We start from the raw sequence: 24,863 nt of genomic DNA on the forward strand, positions 1-24,863 counted from the left end.
TATTGCTCCTCAAAAGTGTAGAAAAAAAAGATGGCTCCCCAAATATCGGTATATAAACGGGAATAAGCACCATTTGGACCGGGGACTTAATTAAGTTGATTCCTCAAGTTTGTTTGTTTTAATTAGTGCGCTCTTGGGTTTGTGTGTTGCTCTGCACAATGGTTCTCTTTCTTTCCGTTCTTCCTTTTCGAAACGCACGTGACCGTCTGAAACTCCAGCCACTTTGAGTCGCTCACGTTACAGAGTGTAGCCGACTGAAAACAAGCAGCGTTTGTGCTGGCTAATTAGAGGCTGAAATCCCTCTACATCTGCGTGCCCAGAGTAAGCAGGCAAGCTTTTTGCAGAGCAAACGTGGATTTCCCAGAGGGCTTTCCATTCTTGAGTTCGGCCCTCAAGTTTAGCACCTGGCTTCACTGGAATGGAAGCAAGGTTTTTGTTATTTACAGCAGCAGGTGGCAAGTTCAGTTCCCACTGATGTTAGGGGAGCCCTAGGAGAGACAAGCTTGTTCGTGCATTAGGGTGATCATATTTGGCATGTGACAAGTTTTAGGAGCTACTGTATTTTTTGCTCTATAAGACTCACTTTTCCCCTCCTAAAAAGTAAGGGGAAATGTGTGTGCGTCTTATGGAGCGAGTGCAGGCTGCGCAGCTATCCCAGAAGCCAGAACAGCAAGAGGGATTGCTGCTTTCACTGTGCAGCGATCCCTCTTGCTGTTCTGGCTTCTGAGAGTCAGAATATTTTTTTCTTGTTTTCCTCCTCCAAAAACTAGGCGCGTCTTGTGGTCTGGTGCGTCTTATAGAGCGAAAAATAAGGTACTTCTGTTTGTAAACACACAAACCCCTCTTCCTTCTAAATAATTAGTTCCCAAAGATGTAAGAGTTTTCCCCCAGCCCCGCACACTCAAAATGCGGTATGCCCAGCATTCTTTATTTTTAAAGTCCTCTTTCATTGTTTCTCCAGTGTCATCTAAGGATGACGGATCCAAAAATGTTATACTCTGTATACTCCAAAAGTTCAAGATTAAAAACATTGAAGATTATTTATTTATTTATTTATTTATTTATTTAAAAATTAATTTATTACCAGTCCGTCACTCTAAAGTCCCAAAGGCAGGTTTCAACATTAAAACATCATTAAAAACAATTTAAAACAACTTTGGACTATGATGCACGGAGAGTTAGTTGCATTGATTTTGGTTGCAGAGGCAAGCATGTGCAAGATTTCAAAAAGCTTAACTTTGACTGTATGTTCTGAACTGTTTGTTTTTTAAAGTTTTTTTTTAAATGAAATCTAGCCTTTCCTCTTAAATTAATCAAATCATTTAAGAGTTTGTTTAAAAAAAACAAAAACACATTGCTTATCAAATACTCTTTTCTTGTATGTAGTGAGTGATGACTCTCCTTTTTTTAAAAAAAGGAAAAGCTTCTATTGTCCTTCCTGGGAACAATTCGTCAGCTGCAAGTTTCTTGCTGTATTATTAATAGCTTATCTGAAAGCTATTAATAATATGCCAACAGAGGCAATTTGTGTCTGTCTATCTATCTTTCTTTCTTTCTTTCTGGGAAGAAGCCCTTCAGAAGATAATGGAAAAATAAACGGTGTCGTCTTTGGATAATAGATGTAGTCTTCACGGTCTTCCCACATAATGCCATTTTCTTCTGAAGGTTTTATTTGGAACACTGATGCCTTCATCTGGGATAATAAAACCTTACTACAGTTTCTTGTGTAGGGGCAGAAAAATTGTGCTTTGGGTTTGAGTGGCAACTATTTCATAATTATCCCCCTCCCCACTCCAAAAAAAACAAAAACAAAAACCCCACCACCACAACTGAGGACTGAGTCAAATGTGCAGTTTCCTGTGCATTAGTGATTTGGAGCTCCTGTGCTCATAGTCATAGAACGCTGCCTTATATAGCACTTGGCTGTTGTTCATCTAGCTCATTATGGTCTGCACTGAATAGTAGTGGCTCTTCATCATCATCATCATCATCATCATCATTTTATTTGTATGCCACCTTTCCACAGTTAAAAACAATGCTCAAGGCAGCTTACAACATGACAAGATTTACATAATTACAAAAGTCATAAACAAGACGAAGAAGAAGAGTTTGGATTTGATATCCTGCCTTTCACTCCCTTTAAGGAGTCTCAAAGTGGCTAACAATCACCTTTCCCTTCCTCCCAGACAACAAACACTCTGTGAGTTGAGTGGGGCTGAGAGACTTCAGAGAAGTGTGACTGGCCCAAGGTCACCCAGCAGCTGCATGTGGAGGAGCAGGGAAGCGAACCAGGTTCACCAGATTACGAGTCTACAGCTGTTAACCACTACACCACACTACACAATATATAAACCACATAAAAAAAATACACAACCAAATGGAAAACCATTTCCACATAAATCAAAATCTAAAACTAAGAATACAGCATTAATATCACAGTTTAAAATGACATAGGTAAACATAGGGCAGTGTTTCCCAACCGGTGTTCCGCGGCACACAAGTGTGCCGTGAGACGTTGCCTCGTGTGCCGCGAGATGCCTGGAGGGAGGCGGGCGAGTCGGGCGGCGAGAGGCGGGGCGGCGGCGGCGAGGAGAGGCCGCGCCTCCTGCTGTTGCCTGGCGCTCCTCCTCGCAGCCGGAAGCGCTGCCTGGGCGCCTCCGCGTGACTCTGCCTCGCTGGGTTTGGTCTCCCAGCAGAGACGGGTCACACGCGCCCCTCCCTCCCTCCCTCAGCCTGCGCGGAGGGAAAGCCAGAGAGAGGCATCGCTCCTGCGCGGCGGGAGAGGGAGCAGCCGGAGCGATGCCCCAAACGAACGCATGGGACCGGAGGGGAAATCCTCTCCGAGGCGGATTGAGCGCAGCTGAGAGAAGCCTTTCGAGGAGCTGCCGTGTCCCCTGGAAACCCCCTTCCCAGCTCTGCCTCAGCCGCCGCCGCCTCAGTTGCCGCCGTCCCTCAGTCCCTCGCTCTGCTGCCTCCTCCCACCCCCAAAGCTTGGAGGTTCCCCAGCAAGGGGGAGGGAAAAAACTTTCACTTTTGTGCGTCCCTCCCGGCGTGACGCTGCGCGCTGACGTCACGGGGCGGGGCTTTAATGGTGGTGTGCCGCGAGATTTTTTTTCAGTAAACAGGTGTGCCGTTGCCCAAAAACATTTGGGAAACACTGACATAGGGGACAAATAGAAGAAGATGCCTTCACCCCGGTATGGCTCCCCTTTATCACACACACAGCCCAACAAGACAATGACAAAAATCCACCAACAGCATACAAATCAGTATGGCTAACCTGATTCAAAAACACCCACCCACCCCACTCACACATGAAAACAAAGACCACCACAGCCAACCACAAATGAACAGCCACACCCTAGGCCAACCCCAACCTCTCTCGCCACCAAAGGAATGCAAGTGAGCAGCAGAGAACCTGCACAAGCAATGCTGACACCAAATCCTACGTATATTAAGTAAAATAGAAACACCGTCCCCCGATCCCACCCCCACCCATCTTCCACCCCTTTCCCCCTTTTCTTCCTAATGTCTCAACAAATGAAACTGATTTGTAAAAAATGTTACTTGGGAAAAAAGAGAGATACAATGCACAAATTTTTGTAAATCAAGAAAATCTTTAATAAAAATACATTTTAAAAAGAAAGAAAAGAGCAAATTGATGTGGAAACGTGGAGAACTGAACAAAGCAAAGAATTAGTACAGGCGTTCCATCCCAGACCCCGCCACACTCACATAAATGAAATTGCATAAAGTGGGGAGCACCCTTTAAACACACTCTCTGCCACTCTCTGTTCAATCCATACAAAACAACAACAACAATGTATCCCAAAATATCCACAACTAGAATGGAAGCTCTGGGGCTGGCAGGAGGCTGGAGGACATTCAGGAAAGAGGCTGCTGCGGCTGCGCTATTCCACACACCAGCTGTTAGGAGGGGAGGCTGAGCAGGGTAAACAAAGCCCCCCTCTGTGCTTCCGGTCTCATCGGGGCTTCCTCCACCCTCACTGACGTCGTTTTTGGGCTCCGGAGAGGGTCTCCTTGTGAGCCACAAGGACTTTCCAGCTCTCTCTCCATACCCCCTCCCCCCCCCCCATTTCTGGGTTTGAGTGGAATTGTTTAATTATTTCCCAGCGTTGTGCGCGACTTAAGTGGGGGGATGGGATGGGGCATCTGCATGTGAACCAGAAGCGCATGCTACACGTGATTGTTATCATGGTGCAATCGAGAGGATTACAGTATACAGTATAGGTTTTGTATGCCTTATGAGGTCATAGAATTCTAGACTGTACCACTCAAAATATGAGTGGGAGGTAACGTTTCTGAATGTTCTCCAGCATGCAAACAGCTTCCTGCAGGTAGAAATCATGAAAGCTTTCCCTCTGATATGCTGGGTTGATAATGCAACATGCATGGAACTTAGAAGGCACCTAGATGGTAGTGGCATAGTCTAGAATTCTGCATCTGCATATTGTTTAGATCCGCTCATAACAGTCATGGGAACTGCAGCAGCTATGCCTAGCTCAGGACATGTTGTGAGGGCACATGGACTCTCCTTCCTTGGAGGAGGTTTCTAAGCAGAGGTTGGATGGCCATCTGTCATGGATGCTTTAGCTGAGATTCCTGCATTGCAGGGGGTTGGAATAGATGACCCGCAGGGTCCCTTCCAGCTCTACTGTTCTATAATGCAGCCACCTGACTGAAGCTCAGCCAAGGGTCTGGGTCTGATCAGTGCTTGAATGGCAGACCACATGGGACGAAAGGCAGGACACAAGTTTGCTAAATAAAATAATAACTGGAAGTACAGTGATACCTTGGGTTACATAGGCTTCAGGTTACAGACACTTCAGGTTACAGACTCCGCTAACCCAGAAATAGTACCTCGGGTTAAGAACTTTGCTTTAGGATGAGAACAGAAGTCGTGCTCTGGTGGCGCGGCAGCAGAGGGGAGGCCCCATTAGCTAAAGTGGTGCTTCAGGTTAAGAACAGTTTCAGGTTAAGAACGGACCTCCAGAACGAATTAAGTACTTAACCCGAGGTACCACTGTATATCATGTGCACTTGATTTTCTTCCAATAAACTGGCTGGGTGTATTGCCTAGTCACAGATAACTGACAGCAAGTTAAAATGAGCAGCTAGGTAAAAGGTAAAGGTACCCCTGCCCGTACGGGCCAGTCTTGCCAGACTAGGGTTGTGCGCTCATCTCACTCTATGGGCCGGGAGCCAGCGCTGTCCGGAGACACTTCCGGGTCACGTGGCCAGCGTGACAAAGCTGCATCTGGCGAGCCAGCGCAGCACACGGAACGCCGTTTACCTTCCCGCCAGTAAGCGGTCCCTATTTATCTACTTGCACCCGAAGGTGCTTTTGAACTGCTAGGTTGGCAGGCGCTGGGACCGAACGACGGGAGCGCACCTCGCCACGGGGATTCGAACTGCCGACCTTTCGATCAGCAAGTCCTAGGCGCTGAGGCTTTAACCCACAGCGCCACCCGCGTCTGAATGAGCAGCTACCAGCATGATTTTTTTTTTTACGCCTGGTTTGAGAATCTACTAAAAGAAATAGTGATTATTTTCTTAAACACTGCTTCACAAAAACGTATTCACGTGAAAGAATCATGTTGCCTCCAAAAATCACGAGGCATCAAAAATTCACTCCTTTGCTCCTGGCCTTTCATTGTAGGCTTCTGGAAATTGTCCTGTGAGCTCTTGTCTTTTGGGCAACTGCAGGCTTGCGTTTGTGTGATTTTGTATAAACCAACGCTGAAGAGCCGAGAAGAAAGGGGACATGCGTGTAGAGAACATGATTATTAGCCCGCTGCAAGAATCTGTAGGATTGCCCTCCAGGGTTTGTGGTTATGCTGATATAATCCCTTGGTAGATCTTTACATAATAGGATCCATTGTACACCACAAATGCCGAAGGACCAAACTTCATTAGGATGTGTTTACATTAAGCGAGGCTTAACAAGGGACTGGTTTCACTGACAGCAGCTGTACTCTAGTACCCTGCCAGTGCCACAGAATAGTTTTGCCCCATATGCTTCTAGATGGGCAGAGTTAGCTTTGCAACATTGTGATTTATTTAAATGCAGTAAATATTGTGGTAGCTTGCTTGCTTATTTTCCAGTGTTGGGCAGATACAACAACCTTGGAACTAGCCGGCTTGGCAAAGCGCTAAGAAGCAAAGTGTTTGGTACAGGGGAGTCAATCTAAGGAAAGCAGCCCATGATGATTAAAAGTTTGCTTTTATTGCTTTGATTATTTGATTGGTTTTAGGTATTTATATCTTGCTTTCACATAAATTGCAAAGAAGCTATAAAACTGATAATACAGTGGTGCCTCGCAAGACGAAATTAATTCGTTCCGCAAGTTTTTTCTTCTTGCGAGTTTTTCGTCTTGTGATGCACGGTTTCCCATAGGAATGCATTGAAAATCAATTAATGCGTTCCTAGGGAAACCGACTTCAGACCAGGTCCGGGGACAGTCTGTCCCCCGACCTCTTCTGAAGGCTGGGGGGGGGGGACAAGGGCTTTTCTTCCCACCCCCAGCATTTTAAAAAACCCCGGGACAGCGGAGGGCTTCTCCACTGTCCGGGGCGATCTTAAAATGCTGGCGGGCGGCATTTTAAAATCGCCCCGGACAGCGGAGGACTTCTCCACTGTCCGGGGCGATTTAAAAGCCCCTGGGAAGGCAGGCAGGGGGGACAAAGACTTTTGCCCCCCGCGAGCCTTCAGAAGAGGTCCTGGACCTCTTCTGAAGGCTGGCGGGGGGCGAAAGTCTTTGTCCCCCCTGCCTGCCTTTAAAAGCCCTCCCGGAAGAGCGGAGAAACGCGCTGCGAAAGTCTTTGCTCCCCCCCGCCTGCCTTCAAAAGCTGTCCGGCCAAGGCTTCGCGGACCTCTCCGCAAGCAGCGGCAGCGCTGCCGCTGCTTGCGGTGAGTTGCCGGCATGCCGAAGCCTGCGCGCGCTGAGATCAGCGCGCCCAGGCTTCGCGGACCTCTCCTGCCTTCAAAAGCCGTCCGGGATAGCGGGAAGCGCTTCCCTGCTATCCCGGACTGCTTTTAAAATGCTGGCGGTGGGGAGCAAAGCCTTTCGGCCCCTCCAGCCTTCCTGGACCTCTTCTGAAGGCCGGAGGGGGGGGGGGAAAGGCTTTGCTCCCCACCACTAGCATTTAAAAGAGGTCCCCGGAGATTTCTGTATGGGCTTTCGTCTTGCGAAGCAAGCCCATAGGGAAATTCGTTTTGCGAAGCGCCTCCAAAATGGAAAACCCTTTCGTCTAGCGGGTTTTCCGTCTTGCGAGGCGTTCGTCTTGCGGGGTACCACTGTAGCAATGAATAGTTTTTTTAAAAACCAACAGTAGCACACGTAGCAGCAGATTAAAAAGCAATAACAAACTTAATAACTAAACACCTATAGAACTAGCAGTACAAATTGGAAGGACTGGTTATCAGTCCTTTTTTTGGGCGGGGGGAATAAAATAAAGATTGAAACTTAATCATGCAGTCTCTGTTTTATTGTGCTGGGTACCTGTTACACACAAGCTGGAAACTTCTTCCCTGATATAATGGGTTTTTCTTTTAATGGAGGGGCAGCTGGGCTCCCACCTGCAGCCTGACATGGTTAGTAACAGGGTTACCCTCTCACCTGCCATTTGCTAGATCACACTCATACACACAGAAACTGGATGGGTTTGTTCATCCGTGGGTGCCAGCTGGCAGGCCTCAAAAATATCAGATCTTATCTGGCTAACATTCCTGTTCCTGCTGTGGTTTCATTTGGATTTGGTTATCCATCACTTCCGCCTCTTGGCTCTTAGAAGCACTGTTTGTTTGGTATCAAGTAGCTGCCAGGATCCATCCCCAAAGTGGTCATATTTCAGTGTCTGAGAGGTAACTGGATGTACTTTCTGAGTAAAATTTGTGGCATGTAAATAAATAAAAAATACGTGCCATTATTAATTCATTCTAGCACAGGAAGGATAGTAGTTAAGAGCAAAAAGCTTCTTAAAAAGCAATATCCCCTTTAAGATTCAGTGGTTCTTTTTTTAACTTGTGCTAATTCAGCTTTGAAGGGACGCGGGTGGCGCTGTGGGTAAAAGCCTCAGCGCCTAGGGCTTGCCGATCGAAAGGTCGGCGGTTTGAATCCCCGCGGCGGGGTGCGCTCCTGTCGTTCGGTCCCAGCGCCTGCCAACCTAGCAGTTCGAAAGCACCTCCGGGTGCAAGTAGATAAATAGGGACTGCTTACCAGCGGGAAGGTAAACGGCGTTCCATGTGCTGCGCTGGCTCGCCAGATGCAGCTTGTCACGCTGGCCACATGACCCGGAAGTGTCTGCGGACAGCGCTGGCTCCCGGCCTATAGAGTGAGATGAGCGCACAACCCTAGAGTCTGGCAAGACTGGCCCGTACGGGCAGGGGTACCTTTACCTTTACCTTAATTCAGCTTTGAGTGTCTGATTTTCATGGTAGTGCAAGGAGTAATTTGGGAGCTGGGGTTGGTTGGTTGGCTGGTTATACCTTTAATGCGTTTTCTCAGTCTTTAGGTAGGTAGTCATATTTAATTAGTGGTTTTGGGCTTTAAGCAAAAGCTTAGGTGTAATCTAAGCTTTGCTTAGTTGCCCAGTTGCCACTTACAACCTTGTGTCCCCCCCCCCTCTTTTTCTTAGCACAGCTTCATAGAAATACATATTGTGATAATGACACGGAACTGGATCCAGAGTTCTTATGAACAGAACTCTGCTCACTGGGCACTTCCACCTGAGGAAGTGGGGAAAGCAATATTTGCTGCTTCCTCCTTCTCCCCAAAAAGCTTTTTTGTGGAACTTGGTAGAAAGTGGTGCAGAAGTCTGCAGGGAGAGTTGGCAAACTTCTACCTCTCCCGCTTTCTGCAGCAAGAGCTTTGGTCTACTCTTTCCCATGAAACAAGCTCTTGCGTTTGCTGAAGTAACACTTTGGATCCAGCCCGCTGTGTGCATATTATGCCGTAGAGTAGAACTCAGCTTCACAACTCTGCGCAAGTGGCTTCTGTCTGTGCAGCAGAACTTCCTAGCCCCTACAGCTCCCCTCCCCACCTGCACACCCTCAAAATCAGCTCAGGTGGGTTGGGGGACCCTGCAGAGTAGATTTGGAGGGTACGCAGCGGGAATACAACCCCTGGCTATCTGCATCAGTGCTGCACCTGTTTTTTTAAATATATTTGAAAGACCACTGTAAAAGGTTGAAATCATTGGTAGGAATACAATGGCACTTGTAAAGTAACATGAACTTTGGTTACCATGATGATATAATAGGTGGATTACAGTAAAAGATGCAGGAATAAAATTTAGAAATGGAGGGAGGGAAGGAGGGAAGGAGGTCTAAAGGTTCGAAAGAACCTCTTTCTATTTTTGGAATGGTTATCTTTGTTGTGTGCAGCTTTATGCAGAACTAATAAAATTTTATTTTTTTAAAAAAATCATATACTGGTATATGCATTTACTTGTATTTATTAAGGTATTTATATACTGCCCTCTCAAAAAGTATCAGGGTGGGGTGCAGCGATATAAAAAAGCTAAAAGAAACCAATTTAAAGCTGTCATTAGAATGACTGCCTCCTCAAGCCAGTCGTCTCCCCTCTTTTGTTCACATAATAGCAAACTCCAAATCCTTGGTTGCCATCATTTCTGCCACCAGATGGTGGCCCTTGAGTTAGTGAGGTTTATGGCACTGGATTGCCAACAGGCATTAGTACCCATGAACACTTATCTTCATTTCACAACCAGTTTTAAGCTTTGGACAACAGCAGTGCTCTATTCTGACAGGCAGATAGGAATACTTTCCAGATCTCTTGTGTTATGGGAGCATGCACCACAAATCTTTCTTTACAGCAATGACTATATTAGTTTTCATGAGCAGAGACTCCAGGGAAGATGAAGTCCTCTTGTTCTGCAGAGGAAATAGTTCAGCTTGGCCTTTTTCTTTGGAGTGCAAAAATGAAACCTGTGCTCGTTTTCCAAGAAAAATACTGTGAAGAGACAAGCTTGAGCAAAGAACACTTTCCCAGCTGAGTAGTATGTTGAGTGTAGATTAATCAAAACTTTGAAAACAAACTTGAAAACATCATTGTAATTTTTTTGCAGCGAGTTACATTTATATCCTCTTTTCTCTTTCAGAATGCTACATGAAGACCTTGAGATCAGCGATAGTGACGAGGGTGACGATGACCAAGTCAGTGTGTGTAGATAAAACTTATAGATCCTGCAAATACCCAGAATACCTTTAAAAATATTTATGGCCTGTTTTCCTGCCTGAGCTGCTTATACTAACCTTTCTCCCTTTTTTGTTGTTGTTCTTGTTAAATAGGTTTCTGATAAGCCGTCTTCCTCATCCACTCCTCCAAGGTATGATTTCTTGGAAATAACAGGGAGGCAGAGGTGGGGAACAGCTCACAAGTTCTTTTATGCATGTAAACAGAAATCCTTGTGGAAGCAGCTCGGGGTTGTGGGCGAGAGGTTAAGAGGAGAGAGCGAGAGACTGACTGAACTGTTCACTGATTGGGATAATTTGGTAACACTTGGAGGGAATGCATGAGGTTGTTTTAATACTTCCCTGCTTCTTCAAAGCACTAGAATTCAGAGTGTAAGAAAAGCATTGCTAGATCAGGCCAGTGGCCCAGTATTCTGTTCTCTGCAGCAGCCAGCCGGACACCTACAGAAAGCTCACATGTAGGAACTGAGTGCAAATCTATCCACTAGTGCAGTGTTTCCCAACCTTGGGCCTCCAGCTGTTTTTGCACTACAACTCCCATCATCCCTAGCTAGCAAGACCAGTGGTCAGGGATGATGGGAATTGTAGTTCAAAAACAGCTGGAGGCCCAAGGCTGGGAAACACTGCGTGACTAGTGAGTCCCAGCAGTGGAGGCAGAGTTATTCACCAGTATGCTTTGGGTTCCTAGATATCTAGTTCACCTGTGTGATTGTGAAGATAAAATGGGATCACCTCGTGTACACCATCCATATTTCCATGGAGTAAGATTCTTATTTTAAAATCTAAAAACCGCTCTACATTTGAAACAAAAGCAACATAGAGAACTAGATTACAAAATGTAATATGAATCATATTGTAAGGTAATGCAAATCTCTGCGGGGTAGGATCCGAATTAATGGATTCAAGTTACAAAAAAGGGAGTTTCTGCCTAAACGTCAGGAAGAACTTTGTGACGGCAGTAGCTGTTCAGCGGTTGAATTTTTTCCACCTTGAGAGGGTCTGCAGGCTGTCCTTCCTTGGAGGGAGGTTTTTAAGCAGAGGTTGGGTGGCCTTCTGCCATGGCTGCTTTAGCTGAGATTTCTGCATTGCAGGGGGTTGGAATAGATGAGCCTTGGCGGTCCCTTGCAATTCTACAATTCTGAGATTCTGTAAAACAAGGTTAAAAAGTCCAGGATGTACAGTGTTACCTTGGGTTACAAACACCTCGGGTTACAAACACTTCGGGCTACAGACTCCACTAACCCAGAAATAGTACCTCGGGTTAAGAACTTTACCTCAGGATGAGAACAGAAATAGCACAGTGGCAGCAGGAGGCCCCATTAGCTAAAGTGGTACCTCAGGTTAAGAATGGTTTCAGGTTAAGAACGGACCTCCAGAATGAATTAAGTTCGTAACCAGAGGTACCACTGTACATGTTTTGAGCTTATTTACTCTCCCCCGGGAAAATGGTGTATTTTGGTCATTAGATGATATGTGTTTGATCTTCTGCTTTTCTGGCAGTTGTACAGTGATACCTCGGGTTAAGAACTTAATTTGTTCTGGAGGTACATTCGTAACCTGAAACTATTCTTAACCTGAAGCACCACTTTAGCTAATGGGGCTCCTGCTGCTGCCGCACGATTTCTGTTCTCATCCTGAAGCAAAGTTCTTAACCCAAGGTAATATTTCTGGGTTAACGGAGTCTGTAACCTGAAGTGTCTGTAACCCGAGGTACCACTGTATCACATAGTTGCTCTCAAAAGCCCCCTTGGCTTCCTAGCAATGTTTCTCTCCCTCCCTCCACGTGTGTGTGTGTGTGTGTGTGTGTGTGTGTGATTGTGATTTAGCGCTTTTGCATTTTCATCCTTTTGAGGGATCAGGAGAATGTGATCCCCCAGTGAACAATGATAGAATGTTTTAAATGATGCTGGTTGGATTTTATCTCCCTCTCTCTCTCCCACCCCAACAATCTCCGCCCCAGTGCTGGCCTGTCTCTGGAGGGGGTGGAAGTGCAGAAAGATGATCCTTACCCGCTTCTAATTTTATCTCATGGTATTGACTTGCAGTGCCCCACAATCACAGCCTGAGAGTGTGGCATTGGCACATTCCAGCAGTCCAGAGTCTGGGAGCACAAGCGACTCGGATAGTTCCTCTGACTCTGAGAGTGAGAGCAGCTCCAGTGAAAGTGAAGCAAATGATCCCCCAACAAGAGCATCCACACCTGAGGTACGGTGTCCCATTTGTTTATAAGTGCATGATCTGTGTGTTGTGAATAGCCAATAGGAGGCCCCTCTTGACTTTTTTTTTAATCCATTCAGATAATTTAATTGTTCTGTCAGCAGAATGCTGTAAATCTCTTCTACCACGTTACTGGTCCCTTTCCACCCTCCCAGTTTCCCACACTGTACATTTGAACCCTGTGCTACTGTAGTCCAGACGTCCACATAACACCATCAACACATACTTTAGCCACCGGCTGAAAGTCACTTCCTTCAGGCCATGTAGCCAGAAATGTTTCAACAGAGGCACAGTGCAAATAGAAGAAGACGCCTTCATCTCAGTATGGTTCCCCTTTATCACATAATAATAATAATAATAATAATAATAATAATAATAATAATAATAATAATAATAATAATATATTATTTATACCCCGTCCATCTGGCTGGGCTTCCCCAGCCACTCTAGGCGGCATCCAAAAAAATATTAAAATACTGTAATACATCAAATATTAAAAGCTTCCCTAAACAGGGCTGCCTTCAGATGTCTTCTAAAAGTCTGGTAGTTGTTGTTCTCTTTGACATCTGGTGGGAGGGCGTTCCACAGGGCGGGTGCCACTACCGAGAAGGCCCTCTGCCTGGTTCCCTGTAACTTGGCTTCTTGCAGTGAGGGAACCGCCAGAAGGCCCTCGGTGCTGGACCTCAGTGTCCAGGCTGAACGATGGGGGTGGAGACGCTCCTTCAGATATACTGGACCGAGGCCGTTTAGGGCTTTAAAGGTCAGCACCAACACTTTGAATTGTACTCGGAAACGTACTGGCCCAACAAAACAACAACAAGAATCCACCAGCAGCATTCAGATCAATCTGGCTAACCTGATCCAAACACACACACACACACCGGTCACACAAAAAACAAATTTCACTACAGCCAATCAAAGACAACCAACCACACCCTAGGCCACCCCCAAAGAAATACAACAAGCGAATTGTAAAGAGAAGCCACACAAGTGATGCTGACACAAAACCACACACATATACTAAGTAGAAGAATAGAAACATTGCCACCCGACCCCACTCAACTCACCATCTTTCCCCCTTTTCTTCCTAACCTAACACTGTGTGTAACACTAATGTCTCACAACAAATGAAACCGATCTGTAGAAAACACAACTTGAAAAAAAGAGACAATGCACATATTTTTGTAAACTAATAAATCTTTAATAAAAAAATATTTTTTGAAAATTGCATGAATGCAAAACAGACAAAACCTTAAATCGAAGCATCTAATATATTCAAAGTGTATTTAATACATTAAATAAGTTCAGTACATTTTAATAATGATGATGCCCATATGGTTAGCGGGCATCCCAAGGCCTCTTTCCGCCTTCCAGCCAATAGACTGTATGCAGCGGTCGTACAAGTGGAAGGCAGTTTGCGCCAACCAATGTTCTTCTTCCACTTCTCCTTACTGCCCTCTTTACCTTCCTGGCTGAGTGGGGCTGTGTTGTACAGCACTGCAGAATTGCACAGAAACTGGGTGGAGTGGTCATGATCCAGGAGGAAGGACCTTCAGATACATCCTGATGTAACCTTTCACTACAAACTGTTGGCTGGAATAGCGGAAGGTGTCAAAAAGTTTTTGCTTCTTACTGAACAGTTGGATTGAATGCTACCTGCAGCTGTCACCTCGGGTCTTGCCCTATAAGTGCAATGATCAGATGCTTAAAAAAATCCCAATGAAATTTACAAATTCAGGGATAAGGCCTGGTGTGCTGGTGCCTGTCAATTGCATGTGCTCTGTGTGGTGATGACATCTGTCATATGGAGCAATTGTAAAGTGTCCTCTGAACGATGACCATAAGGCCTCTATTGCCGACAAATCAAAGAACTATTTGAACAAGGGTGAAATTTCTGTCCGTGTTTTGAGTGGTTTTGAGTTCAGAACCTTTTCTGCATCTAAGTTCTGTTTTGAAATTTTAGCTCAAACCTTTCAATCCCAATTATTTTATTTATATGATTGTGTATGTGCAACTTTTTTTAAAAAAGCAAATTTCAACAGAAGATTTAGACCTTTTCCAGAAATCTGTGTGGAGCATTCATGTCTGTAGGAAAGGTTCCTTCCCTCCTCCTCTTTCCCTGGGACGTGGCTGGACTTGACTTGATTTATTCAGTTTTGGAGGCCTTCGCTGACCTACTTGGGAAGCCAAACTGGGAAAAAGCACCATTAGTGTCATAATCAAGAGCAGGAGTGTTGTGAAATTGCTTTGGGAACAAAAATCTGTTTTTTACGTCATTGGTATAATGTCAAGCTTTGTGTGGCATGTTGAGGATCTATGGAATTATGAAAACCATCTTTTAAAAATGGGCCTTAATTCATTACCCATCAACCTTCTTGATTGGCACCTTCATAATACACCTTTAGGCACCAGGCAAAAACATTCCTTTTTAACCAGGCCTTTGGTTGATTCGATTGACATCCTATGGGGTTTTTTTGGGAGAGGAGGGTATTGGGTTGTTTTTATTTTGGTTATGTATGTTGTGGTTTTATATTTTGATTTTGTTCTGTGAAGCGCCCTGAGACCTCCGGGTATAAGGCGGTATAATAATAATAATAATAGCAGGGGACCCACATTGCAGTCCTTTATATGAAACAGAGAGGGAAGCAAAATACCATTTGGATTACAATTTTGATTGTAGAGTCATCTGGTTTTCCTCACTGTATCTGGGCTGCACCAGTTTGGGCTGCAGATGAGGGCTCATAGGACTGCATGCTTGTCCATAAAAATAAATAAATACCCCTTGTGCATAGAAAATCAGCATGTCTGACAGGCCTGGTTTCTGTGCACAGAGATTTTATTTGGTTTTGTATGGCGGAGCGTGGAATCATTAGAATTTCTACCTTCCCTCTGAAGCAGTACAGTGATACCTCGGGTTAAATACGCTTCGAGTTGAGCACGTTCGAGTTGCGCTCCGCGGCAACCCGGAAGTAATAGAGCACGTTACTTCCGGGTTTCGCCGCTTACGCATGCGCAGATGCTCAAAATGACGTCCCGCGCATGCGCAGAAGCGGTGAAAAGTGAAGCGCGCGTGCGCAGACGTGCCGTCACTAGATACGTTTACCTCTAGATGCGAACGGGGCTCCGGAACGGATCCTGTTCGTATCTAGAGGTACCACTGTATAGACAAGGGATAGGTTTGCTATCTGAGTGAGAACCAAGCCATAGAGTGACTCTGTACATTTTGCGCAATTGTCTTCATGGGGGACCACTTGACAGAGGTGGGCAGGGCCAAATGGGGCAGAGCTCAATGGAATTGAATATATACAATGGGCTACATTCCATGCACCTCTCTCCATCTCAAGAGGCTTGAGGGTGTGGAGCACAGCTGGTGAGGAGAGTGGCCTGGGTATGGTCCCAGTGGGTTGGAGGACCACATTTAGTCCCTTACACCTGAAGCCCCACACCTTGGAAGTAAGAGAAGCCACCTCAGGCAGGTTTCCTGGGAGACAGCCCCAGACATGGAGCAGCAATAAAGAAAAGGCAGAGCCATTTGGGTGGTGGCTGTGGAATAATATTTTATAATAATAATTTATTATTTGTACCCCGCCCATCTGGCTGAGTTTCCCCAGCCACTCTGGGCGGCTTGCAATCAAGTGTTAAAAACAATACAGCATTAAATATTAAAAACTTCCCTAAACAGGGCAGCCTTCAGATATATTTTAAAGAGAAGATAGCTGCTTATTTCCTTCACATCTGGTGGGAGGGCGTTCCACAGGGCGGGTGCCACTACAAAGAAGGCCCTCTGTCTGGTTCCCTGTAACCTCACTTCTCGCAATGAGGGAACCGCCAGAAGGCCCTCGGCGCTGGACCTCAGTGTCAGGGCTGAACGATGGGGGTGGAGATGCTCCTTCAGGTGTACAGGACCGAGTGAAGCTCTTTACCTGGGCTTGTGCTGGTGCTCACATCAGAATTATGTTCTTGGGCAAAGCCACCATTTCTGGTCCTTCCACCCTTGCTCAGTTCAGAATATAGGCCTCAGAGGTATGGTGCAGATGAAGCAATGCGCCTTGTGATGGGCACACAACCAACTGGTGTTTCTCTCTTCTTTTTTGCCACAGCCCGATCCACAGACATCCAACAGATGGCAGCTGAACAACTGGCTGATCAAGGTGAACCAGCCGGTGTCTCCCACCGAGAATTTCCTTGAGGATGACCGCAGCAGGGGGAGTCTCCAGGAAGGCAAGGGGCAAGGGAAAACTTGCAGCGGCAGCAGCAGCAAAAGGGAATGCTCGCAGCCGACAGATGGACACTCGAAAACTGCCAGCAAAGCACCCCGGTCATCTCAAGAGGTACACCTCCCTACCAAGCGCAGCTACCAGAAGTCTCCGGTGCACACAGAGGAACCCCAGTTCCACCAGGTCGTGGGCAGTAAGCAGCCCAGGAAGTCCAGCAAAGTCACGGCACCGGAGGAACCGAAGCGAGGCCTGACGGTAGAGAGTGAGCCGCCCGGTCTGTATGGGGCGAAGGACCAGTCTTCCAAAGACAAGCCCAAGGTGAAAACGAAAGGGCGGCTGAAGTTTGGCGACAAGAAGGAACTGAAGCTGGCAGTGCCAGAGCCGGCCGAGAAGAAAAAGCACAAGAGCTTGCACCAGGCCACTGTTAAATTGTTCTCGGACAGGGGCGCTGCAAAAGACAGTGCGGCTGGCAGCGCCCTGGAGCTGTTGCCCCTCAGCCCGTTGAGCCAGAGCCCCAGGGTTTCCACCACCAGCAGAACTAGCGGCACGAAACCAGCTGTTGTGGTAAGAGAGGACAAGGACAAGTTTCTCTTGCCTATCAGGGATAAGAAGTTGCTGTCGCCCTTGAGGGATTGCCCGGTCCCTCCCTCGCTTGTGGTTAAAATTGAGCTTGCTCTCCTCTCGCGGGTCCCACATCCACCCCGGAAGGGGGGGGACTGCCCCAAAAGACTGGAGGTCAGAGAGAGCCACAGCTTGAAGAAGCAGGATGCGGACAAGAGGAGACAAGAGGATGCGCCAAGCAAGTCTGTCAAAAAGAGAAAGGTGAGAGAGGGAGACCTGTGCAGTTGGTACTTTTTATTTTAACCCTTCAGTATTCCTTGTGTTTATTTTACCACGTGCTATTTATCTGTTTGAGGGACGCGGGTAGCGCTGTGGGTTAAACCACAGAGCCTAGGGCTTGCTGATCAGAAGGTCGGCGGTTCGAATCCCTGCGATGGGGTGAGCTCCTGTTGCTCGGTCCCTGCTCCTGCCAACCTAGCAGTTCGAAAGCACAAAGTGCAAGTAGATAAATAGGTACCGCTCCTGCGGGAAGGTAAACGGCGTTTCCATGCGCTGCTCTGGTTCGCCAGAAGCGGCTTAGTCATGCTGGCCACATGACCTGGAAGCTGTACGCCGGCTCCCTCTGCCAATAAAGCGAGATGAGCGCCGCAACCCCAGAGTCGTCCGCGACTGGACCTAATGGTCAGGGGTCCCTTTACCTTATTTATCTGTTTGTTTCTTTGCTAAAAAATAAATAAATAAAAAATAGGACCCACAATATCCATCCCTTCTTAGCTGTATTTTCAGCAGTTCAGAATAATATATTCGGTGCTACATCACCTCCACTAACCACATTATGTTTGTGTGTGAGAGATTTGTACTGGCTGTGATTCGTGGAGGTCTTGAGGTCAATGAAAATGGCAGCTCAGCTCAGCTCAGCAATATAGTGGTGGAGAGAACGGACGATTCCATGATAGAGATGATTAGAAAAGGGATCAGTATCAGGCCCAGACATCCTAAAGCAGCTGCCCTCTCTCCACCGTGACAGCTGGCTGCATCTGTGAACCTGCTATTTTAGTTTTCCACAGCAACCCCTGGGGTGACAGTAGCCTGGCTCGCATGCCACATTAAATAGAGAGCGCCGGTGCACGATGCTCAAAAGTTTGCACGGTTCTCCTCCGTTGGTGCTGCCGCCGCCGCACCACTGCATGCAAACTGCAAGCAGTAATCAAGGCTTGTTCTTGGCTGTGGAAATAATATCTAAAAAGCGTGCACCGGTTTAATGGTTTAATGTGATGGATGAACTGGGGGCCCTGCCGTGCACTCTGGAGAATTGTGGGACGTTAAAATGTGACTCCTGGCTTCTCTTGCGATCTCTAAAACTGTGTACAAAATAAAAACTGAATACCCTACAAAATATTGATGATCGAATCAGAAACTTAAAACAACCTTACACAATTAAATCAGTAACACGTAGAATATCCTACGTAATGGTAGCTGGCCAGATAACAACATTACTTTTTGTGTAGATGTTATTTTCTTTTTTTAAGGATGGATAGAGATAGATAGATAGGTAGGTAGGTAGGTAGGTAGGTAGGTAGGTAGGATGGATATTAGGGGTTGGTGTAATCAAAAGTGGCAAGCAAGTAACTTAGCTACCTAACATCCATATACTTTTTTCTTAAATGCAAGAAAACTAAGCAAGAAAATTAAATGTTGCCCATTTAATTAATGGGCAGTGACATGACACACTGGTTTGAAATGTTATAGTGGCTAATATTTTAATATTTTTTGCCTTCTTTTATTCATTTGTATTAAAAAATTTAGATGCAGCAATTGACTTGGGGTAGTGAGCTGACTGGTAAAAATAGTCACTGAGTAGCAAGCTCAGTGACTCAGAGTAGTCACTTGGTAGTTGCTATAATAATCATTTCTCGGTCTTGTGGCTAAGATCATGCAATTCCAAGGTTTACTTGCTTTGCATAGTACATTCTTTCTGAACTTAATCCTGATTTTCCCTTGGTTTGGACGGTGGTGGTTTTCTGCTGGAAGCATTTGTGTATAAAAGTTGTCTCGATAACTTCCTCCTCCCCCTCACGTGTATCTGATTCTTGTTAAAATAGCTTCGGGGGGGATCCGCGTGGGGTTAACTCTCTGGTGTGTGTTTTCCTTTTGGCAAACAAAAGTACAATCAGCTGCCATCAGTGACTTGACCAGAAGGAATTTTTGTGTTGCAGTCTCCGTTTAATTCATACTCACCAGGAATTTTATATCTATTGAATAGGCTTAAAAGGCAGCCTTATCTGAATCATCCAAGGTCAGGAAAAAAAATGCTCTATACATGGCTTCCTTTGGTCTTGCGGAGGTAGAGATTTCTCTCTTGCTTGGACCGCTGAGTAAATCAGTCTGTTCCCCAAGCCCCCCCCCCCCAAATAAGAAAGAAGAATGGAAATTCCAGTCCAGATAGATGTTGTTAAATTAGCTAACTAGGATTACATTTTGAAATCAGCATGTCACATGCTGATTAAAATGATTGGCAACTTTTTGTGGGGGAGCAATATGAAGTCAGTCACATTCCTCTCTATAGATATAACACTTTCTAGCAAGCAGTTAACACCCCCACCAGCCACATTTTCAACTGAAGAGCAAGAACGGAAGGGCTGAAAGATTATTGTCGGTTAATTCACTACCCTTGAAGCTTGAGGGCTGTGTGGACAGGTCTTTAACCTCCTCACCTCAGTGGCAGTGTGAACAGCAATGAAGGCTTGGGTCAATTTCTCCTTTTAGGCCCCTCAGCTGTTTTTGACCAGCGTGGTGTAGTGGTTAGGCGCGGTGGACTCGTAATCTGGTGAACCAGGTTCGCTTCCCCGCTCCTCCACATGCAGCTGCTGGGTGACCTTGGGCCAGTCACACTTCTTTGAAGTCTCTCAGCCCCACTCACCTCACAGAGTGTTTGTTGTGTGGGAGGAGGAGAAAGGAGATTGTTAGCCGCTTTGAGACTCCTTAAGGGGAGTGAAAGGCAGGATATCAAGTCCAAACTCTTCTTCTTCTCTTCCTTGCTCATGCGTGGAGGAACTCGGCAGCTGTGATACAGAAGAAGGCAAGTGCCTCGTCGAAGCCTCTCTTGCTGTACAAACCTCATCCAAATATGTTAGAAGAGCCCTTTTCCTGTGTCCATGCATAATAGATGGATGATGGAGGGTGGCAGAGTTACTTGGGGAACAGAGTTTGTCCACAGGCCTCCAGTAGCTTCTCTCTGTTGTGCATTTAGGCCCTCCTGCAGCTTGGGAAAACTATATACATAGAAGCACCCTTCCACTGTGCTTATATCTTAGCTGCATGGGAAACCATGGATGCAAGCCTGTGGCTCCTTATCTGATCCAGCTGCCCAGGCCACTTGCTGTTAGCTGGAAAAACAGCAACAATGCTGACTGATTTTAACACTGTGTTTTATGTTATTGACACCTGGCCTGAGACCATTTGGTGAAATGCAGGTAAGGAATCCAGTAAACAACAATAATAATACTGTCATGTTCTGCATTTGTCCTTTTATCAGCAGGAAGATTCTCTGAGAAACGATCAGAAAAAAGTCAAGATGGATAGAGAAACCAAATCACCCCCGTTGTCAGGTCACAAAGACTCCAGTAAAAACAAGTGAGTATGAAGTTCTCGTGTAAATAAGTGGGGGGCAGTGGCTCCCTTTTTGTGCTTTCAGCTTAAATCATTGTTTTGGCTAAAGAATGGCCTAAGTCTACAGCATGGCTATTGTGGCTGTGACCGTCTCAGTTGTAGGAGTCTAACCTTTTCTACTGCTTGCACCACTAAAGGCTGTTGGGACTGTGCTGGCAATATCCAGAAACCCCCGTACACGGCGTTGTTGAATATTCATGTTACGAAACAGTTAGCAAATATTTGCTTTGTTATCAGTGCTGCGTTTGTTCAAACTGTTCTTTCCCCTTAGATTAAATCTGAGGCACCTAGTAGATCCCAAGGCTTGCTGGTAAGGACACTTATTTTTAAAACTTTATAAAATTGCCCAGGCTTCGGGCACCAAATCCCTAAACCCTGATGCGGCCTGGGATCTGTGTGTTCTTAACTCTCGCCAGAAGGGGAAAAGCTCAGGCAATTTAGTTGTTGCAGTTTGGGTGCTTAGAACAGGGAGTCCTGCCCTTTCGCCTACAGAACAACGCTTGGTAACATGTGGAAATATCTTACTGAGGGAGTGTTCCTGCAGTCCTGGCTGATGCACATGGATGCATATGCACATGTGCATATTTGGATCGGGGGCATAGTGAATTGTGATGAGGATGCAGCATGTTTTTACATAAAGAATAAATCAAACCATTGTTTCTCGAACTTAACTCTCATTTCTTATTGCAGCTTTTTATTCGTTTAAAAGGAAAAGGGCCCTGAAATCATGTTTTGGACCTGGTTAGAACAAACCACAGTTTCCCACATTCAAATATGATGGGGGACAGAAAATGGGAAGCTCTGAACTTCCTCTGTTAGTGCATGGAGAAGGGAAGGGTTTGCCACAGCCTGTTCTAGCAGGAGGAAATCATAGTTTTGCATTACTTTTGAACCAGGCCACAGACTATGAAGAAGTTTTTGGTCTACATTGCAACATAGTTCTGCAAAGTGCTGTGGAACTGTGGAATTAGCCAGCCACAAGGTGTAGGTCCCTAGCTGATTTTGGACTACAACTGCTATCATCCCTAGCTAGCAGGACCAGTGGTCAGAGATGATGGAAATTGTAGTCCAACAACAGCTGGGGACCCAACTTTGAGAAACACTGAATTAAACCAAGATAATCTCCAAAGAGCTAGTCTTGAGTGTTAGATTTGAGCATGTGTGATACAGCTTCACGTTCCAAGTTCTGCCTATAAAGCTTATGTAACATATCCAGGCCTGGTACTGGACATTGAAAAACAAAGTATTGTGAATATTGCAGTTTCACGGAGGACCAGTGCTATGTAGCGGTTAGGGTGTTAGGACTGCGGGAACCCAGGTTCAGATCCTTGCTCAGAATACATATTGGTTTAGCCACTGTCTCTTAGCTCAAACTACCTCATAGGATTGTTTTGGGGGTGAAATCTTGGGCAGGAGTGCCATGCATTCTGCATTGAGCTCCATGGAGGAAAAGCAGCATATAAGTGCACCAAATAAATAGTAGTTAAAGATACAAAAATTCTGGTGGCCATACTAGAATCTGCAACAAGAAATCCTTTGAATCTTAAAAGAGCACATTGTGCCGGATGTTCTTACTATCGTTGCACTCCTACGAATAATCATTTTGCATTCTGACAATATTTTAACGTTCTTTGCCAATCCATTGTCTTACTTAATCCTAAAGTAATTGGCAGGATTCTGTAGATAAATATGTATGCAGGGTGATTGCAATCTTGAGCAGAAGGAAAATAGGAACAGGTGGTACCTCTGAGTGTCTTTTGTTTGAAACTTGCTTGTTGTGCTATAAAAGGACTGCATTGTGGTCACTTTTCAGTCTGGCTGAGAGAATTCTTAGCATTGCAACTGTGAGTCGCTGCCCTAGTTTCTGACCCTATGTAGTGCAGAGACCACAAACGAAATCTATGTTCAATGTACACAAAATGACTTACTGTGACTTAAGCCATGGATCTGAAAGGGTTCAAGAATGACACTGGGAGTCCTTTTGACAGAGTCTTCAAAAGTGTTTTGTTTAAAAGCCAAATGTTTCCCTGCACAGACTAATAATACTAATAAATGGTTCTGCATCTGCAGGGGGGCTTTGAACAACAGCCATGTTCCTATGATTGCAAACCACTTTTGAAATGGGAGGATAGCTTCTTAAGTTCTTCCACATTTGTCCCGGACATTCAAAGCAAAAATTAAAAAAAAAAAAAATTAAAAAAAAAAACCCCAGTAGTTTGCCCAAACTTCTGGGTCCACCTGAAAGTAGCTCTTTGGACCTCAGACATTGTGGGGACCAAATTGTTATGTCTCCCAGCAGCTACATTTAATCGGATCCTTAGCTTCAGTTCTGCTTTAGAGACAAAGCCCAAGGGTGTGTTATTCTGGATACATGTTTGGCTTCTGCAGATGGTTAATGTGCAAATGAATTGCCAGAAAGTCCCTAATTCCCCCTCCCCACCGCTCTTGATGAAGTCTTTTCAGCTGTCTGTTTTGCAGCATCTCCCACTAAATAAACAGAACCCCTGTGTTTCCCCTTCCACCAATGAAGGCTTTACAATAAGCCATATGGCTTAAAACTGATTTGGCTCGCCCTCTCCAGGATTTCAAAGCCATCAGTAGAGACACAAAGACAAGAGATGCCACTGCCGCCTCCACCACCGCCACCACCGTTGTCTCCTGCGCAGAAACCAGCCAAGATGGCCCAGAAGAGGCCAAAGAATGAAAGCGGTGCCTGCAGCCAGCCTCCTGGTCTCAGTATCAGCACTGCCAAGAGCAAGGAAAGCCACAAGGATTCTTCATCCTCCAAGCACAGGAAACTGGAGGGGAAGCCTTCCGAAAGCTCAAAAAGCAACAAAGTAGGTGTCAATGACTAATTCGCAATTGGAGCTTTTGATGATGACCACTTCCTTACAGGGCTTGACCTTGGGCTGCTCAGGGGAGAAGGTTTCAAATACTTATTTGGGGGACATTTTAAGGCTTGCTCCAGTCTCCCAAGCAGCCCCTACTATTTATAACTGTTTGGTGCAAGAGCTGTCAGTCTGGGAACTGCCTCTAGTGTATATACTTTCCCCTTTTCAGTGAGTTTCCCATTCAACATTTTCTGCCTAGTTTATTTGTGTCTCTTTTCCCCCTGGGGTGGGGTGGGGGGTAGGTGGAGCAAGCAGGTTGGTGTTACTTATACTATAAACCACCCTGTTGTGACAAGTGGTATATAAATTTAATAATAAATGAATAATACTGAAGTGTTTAAAAATACATTCATCCTGTTGCAGGTTCACTCCTTGGTATCACACATATTATCACACTTATTTATTATATATATATAATATATTTTAAAAGATTTAAATACCACTTTTCACTTAAAGTGTACCAAAGCTTTGTACCGCATAGCTCAAAATACAGTAATCGAATAATGAATGAGTTGTTGTAGCAAAGTTATCCTGATCTAGGAAAGATTGTAGCTTGTATACCAATCCAAAGTTGGTACATAATCCATTTATGGAATTCATTGCTCCAAGTTACGATAATGGCCACCACCTAAAATGGCTTTTTATAAAGCATGGCATAGATTCATTGGGGGAGGGGGTCTGTCTGTGGCTGTTGACCATGATAAATAAATAGAATATCCATGTTTCAATGTGTTGTACCTTGTAATAGCATCTAGCAGCCAAAAGAAGGGTAGGATTGATGTTTTCAAGCCCTGCTTGTGCGGTTTGCAGAGGCATCTAGCTTGCTCCTCTTGCGACAGTGCTGGACTAGCTAAAACCTTGGCCTGATCCAGCAGAGGTTTCTTTCTGTTTTCATGACTGTTCCCTTCTGTCAGGAAGTACAACTGGAAAGGCAGAACCATTGCTGTGCAATTTGGCTTCAAATAGTTTTGAAAATGAGGCCATCGTTCTTGTCTTTCGCTTTTTAAAGCAGATTTCTTCATAGTTCTTTTCCAATATGCATGCCAATTACACATACGGCAAGGAAGAGCA

General features: G+C 45.5%; 1 protein-coding gene across 8 annotated transcripts in view; it reads left to right on the top strand.

Moving 5' to 3' along the window:
• Positions 1–24,863, top strand: part of AFF1 (ALF transcription elongation factor 1) — a 147,325-nt gene that overhangs the window by 113,101 nt on the left and 9,361 nt on the right. For 3 of the 8 annotated variants that reach the window (XM_077933809.1, XM_077933813.1, XM_077933817.1), the window contains 7 exons: positions 10,144–10,204; positions 10,334–10,371; positions 12,283–12,442; positions 16,555–17,493; positions 20,768–20,865; positions 21,173–21,211; positions 23,483–23,738. In XM_077933809.1, the coding sequence (XP_077789935.1) occupies positions 10,144–10,204; positions 10,334–10,371; positions 12,283–12,442; positions 16,555–17,493; positions 20,768–20,865; positions 21,173–21,211; positions 23,483–23,738 (1,591 nt within the window). The remainder of the gene's footprint in view (positions 1–10,143; positions 10,205–10,333; positions 10,372–12,282; positions 12,443–16,554; positions 17,494–20,767; positions 20,866–21,172; positions 21,212–23,482; positions 23,739–24,863) is intronic. The other 5 variants (XM_077933811.1, XM_077933812.1, XM_077933815.1 and 2 more) reach the window with 5 other exon arrangements.

This window comes from Podarcis muralis, chromosome 9, assembly GCF_964188315.1.
Source record: "Podarcis muralis chromosome 9, rPodMur119.hap1.1, whole genome shotgun sequence".
NCBI classification, from domain to species: domain Eukaryota; kingdom Metazoa; phylum Chordata; class Lepidosauria; order Squamata; family Lacertidae; genus Podarcis; species Podarcis muralis.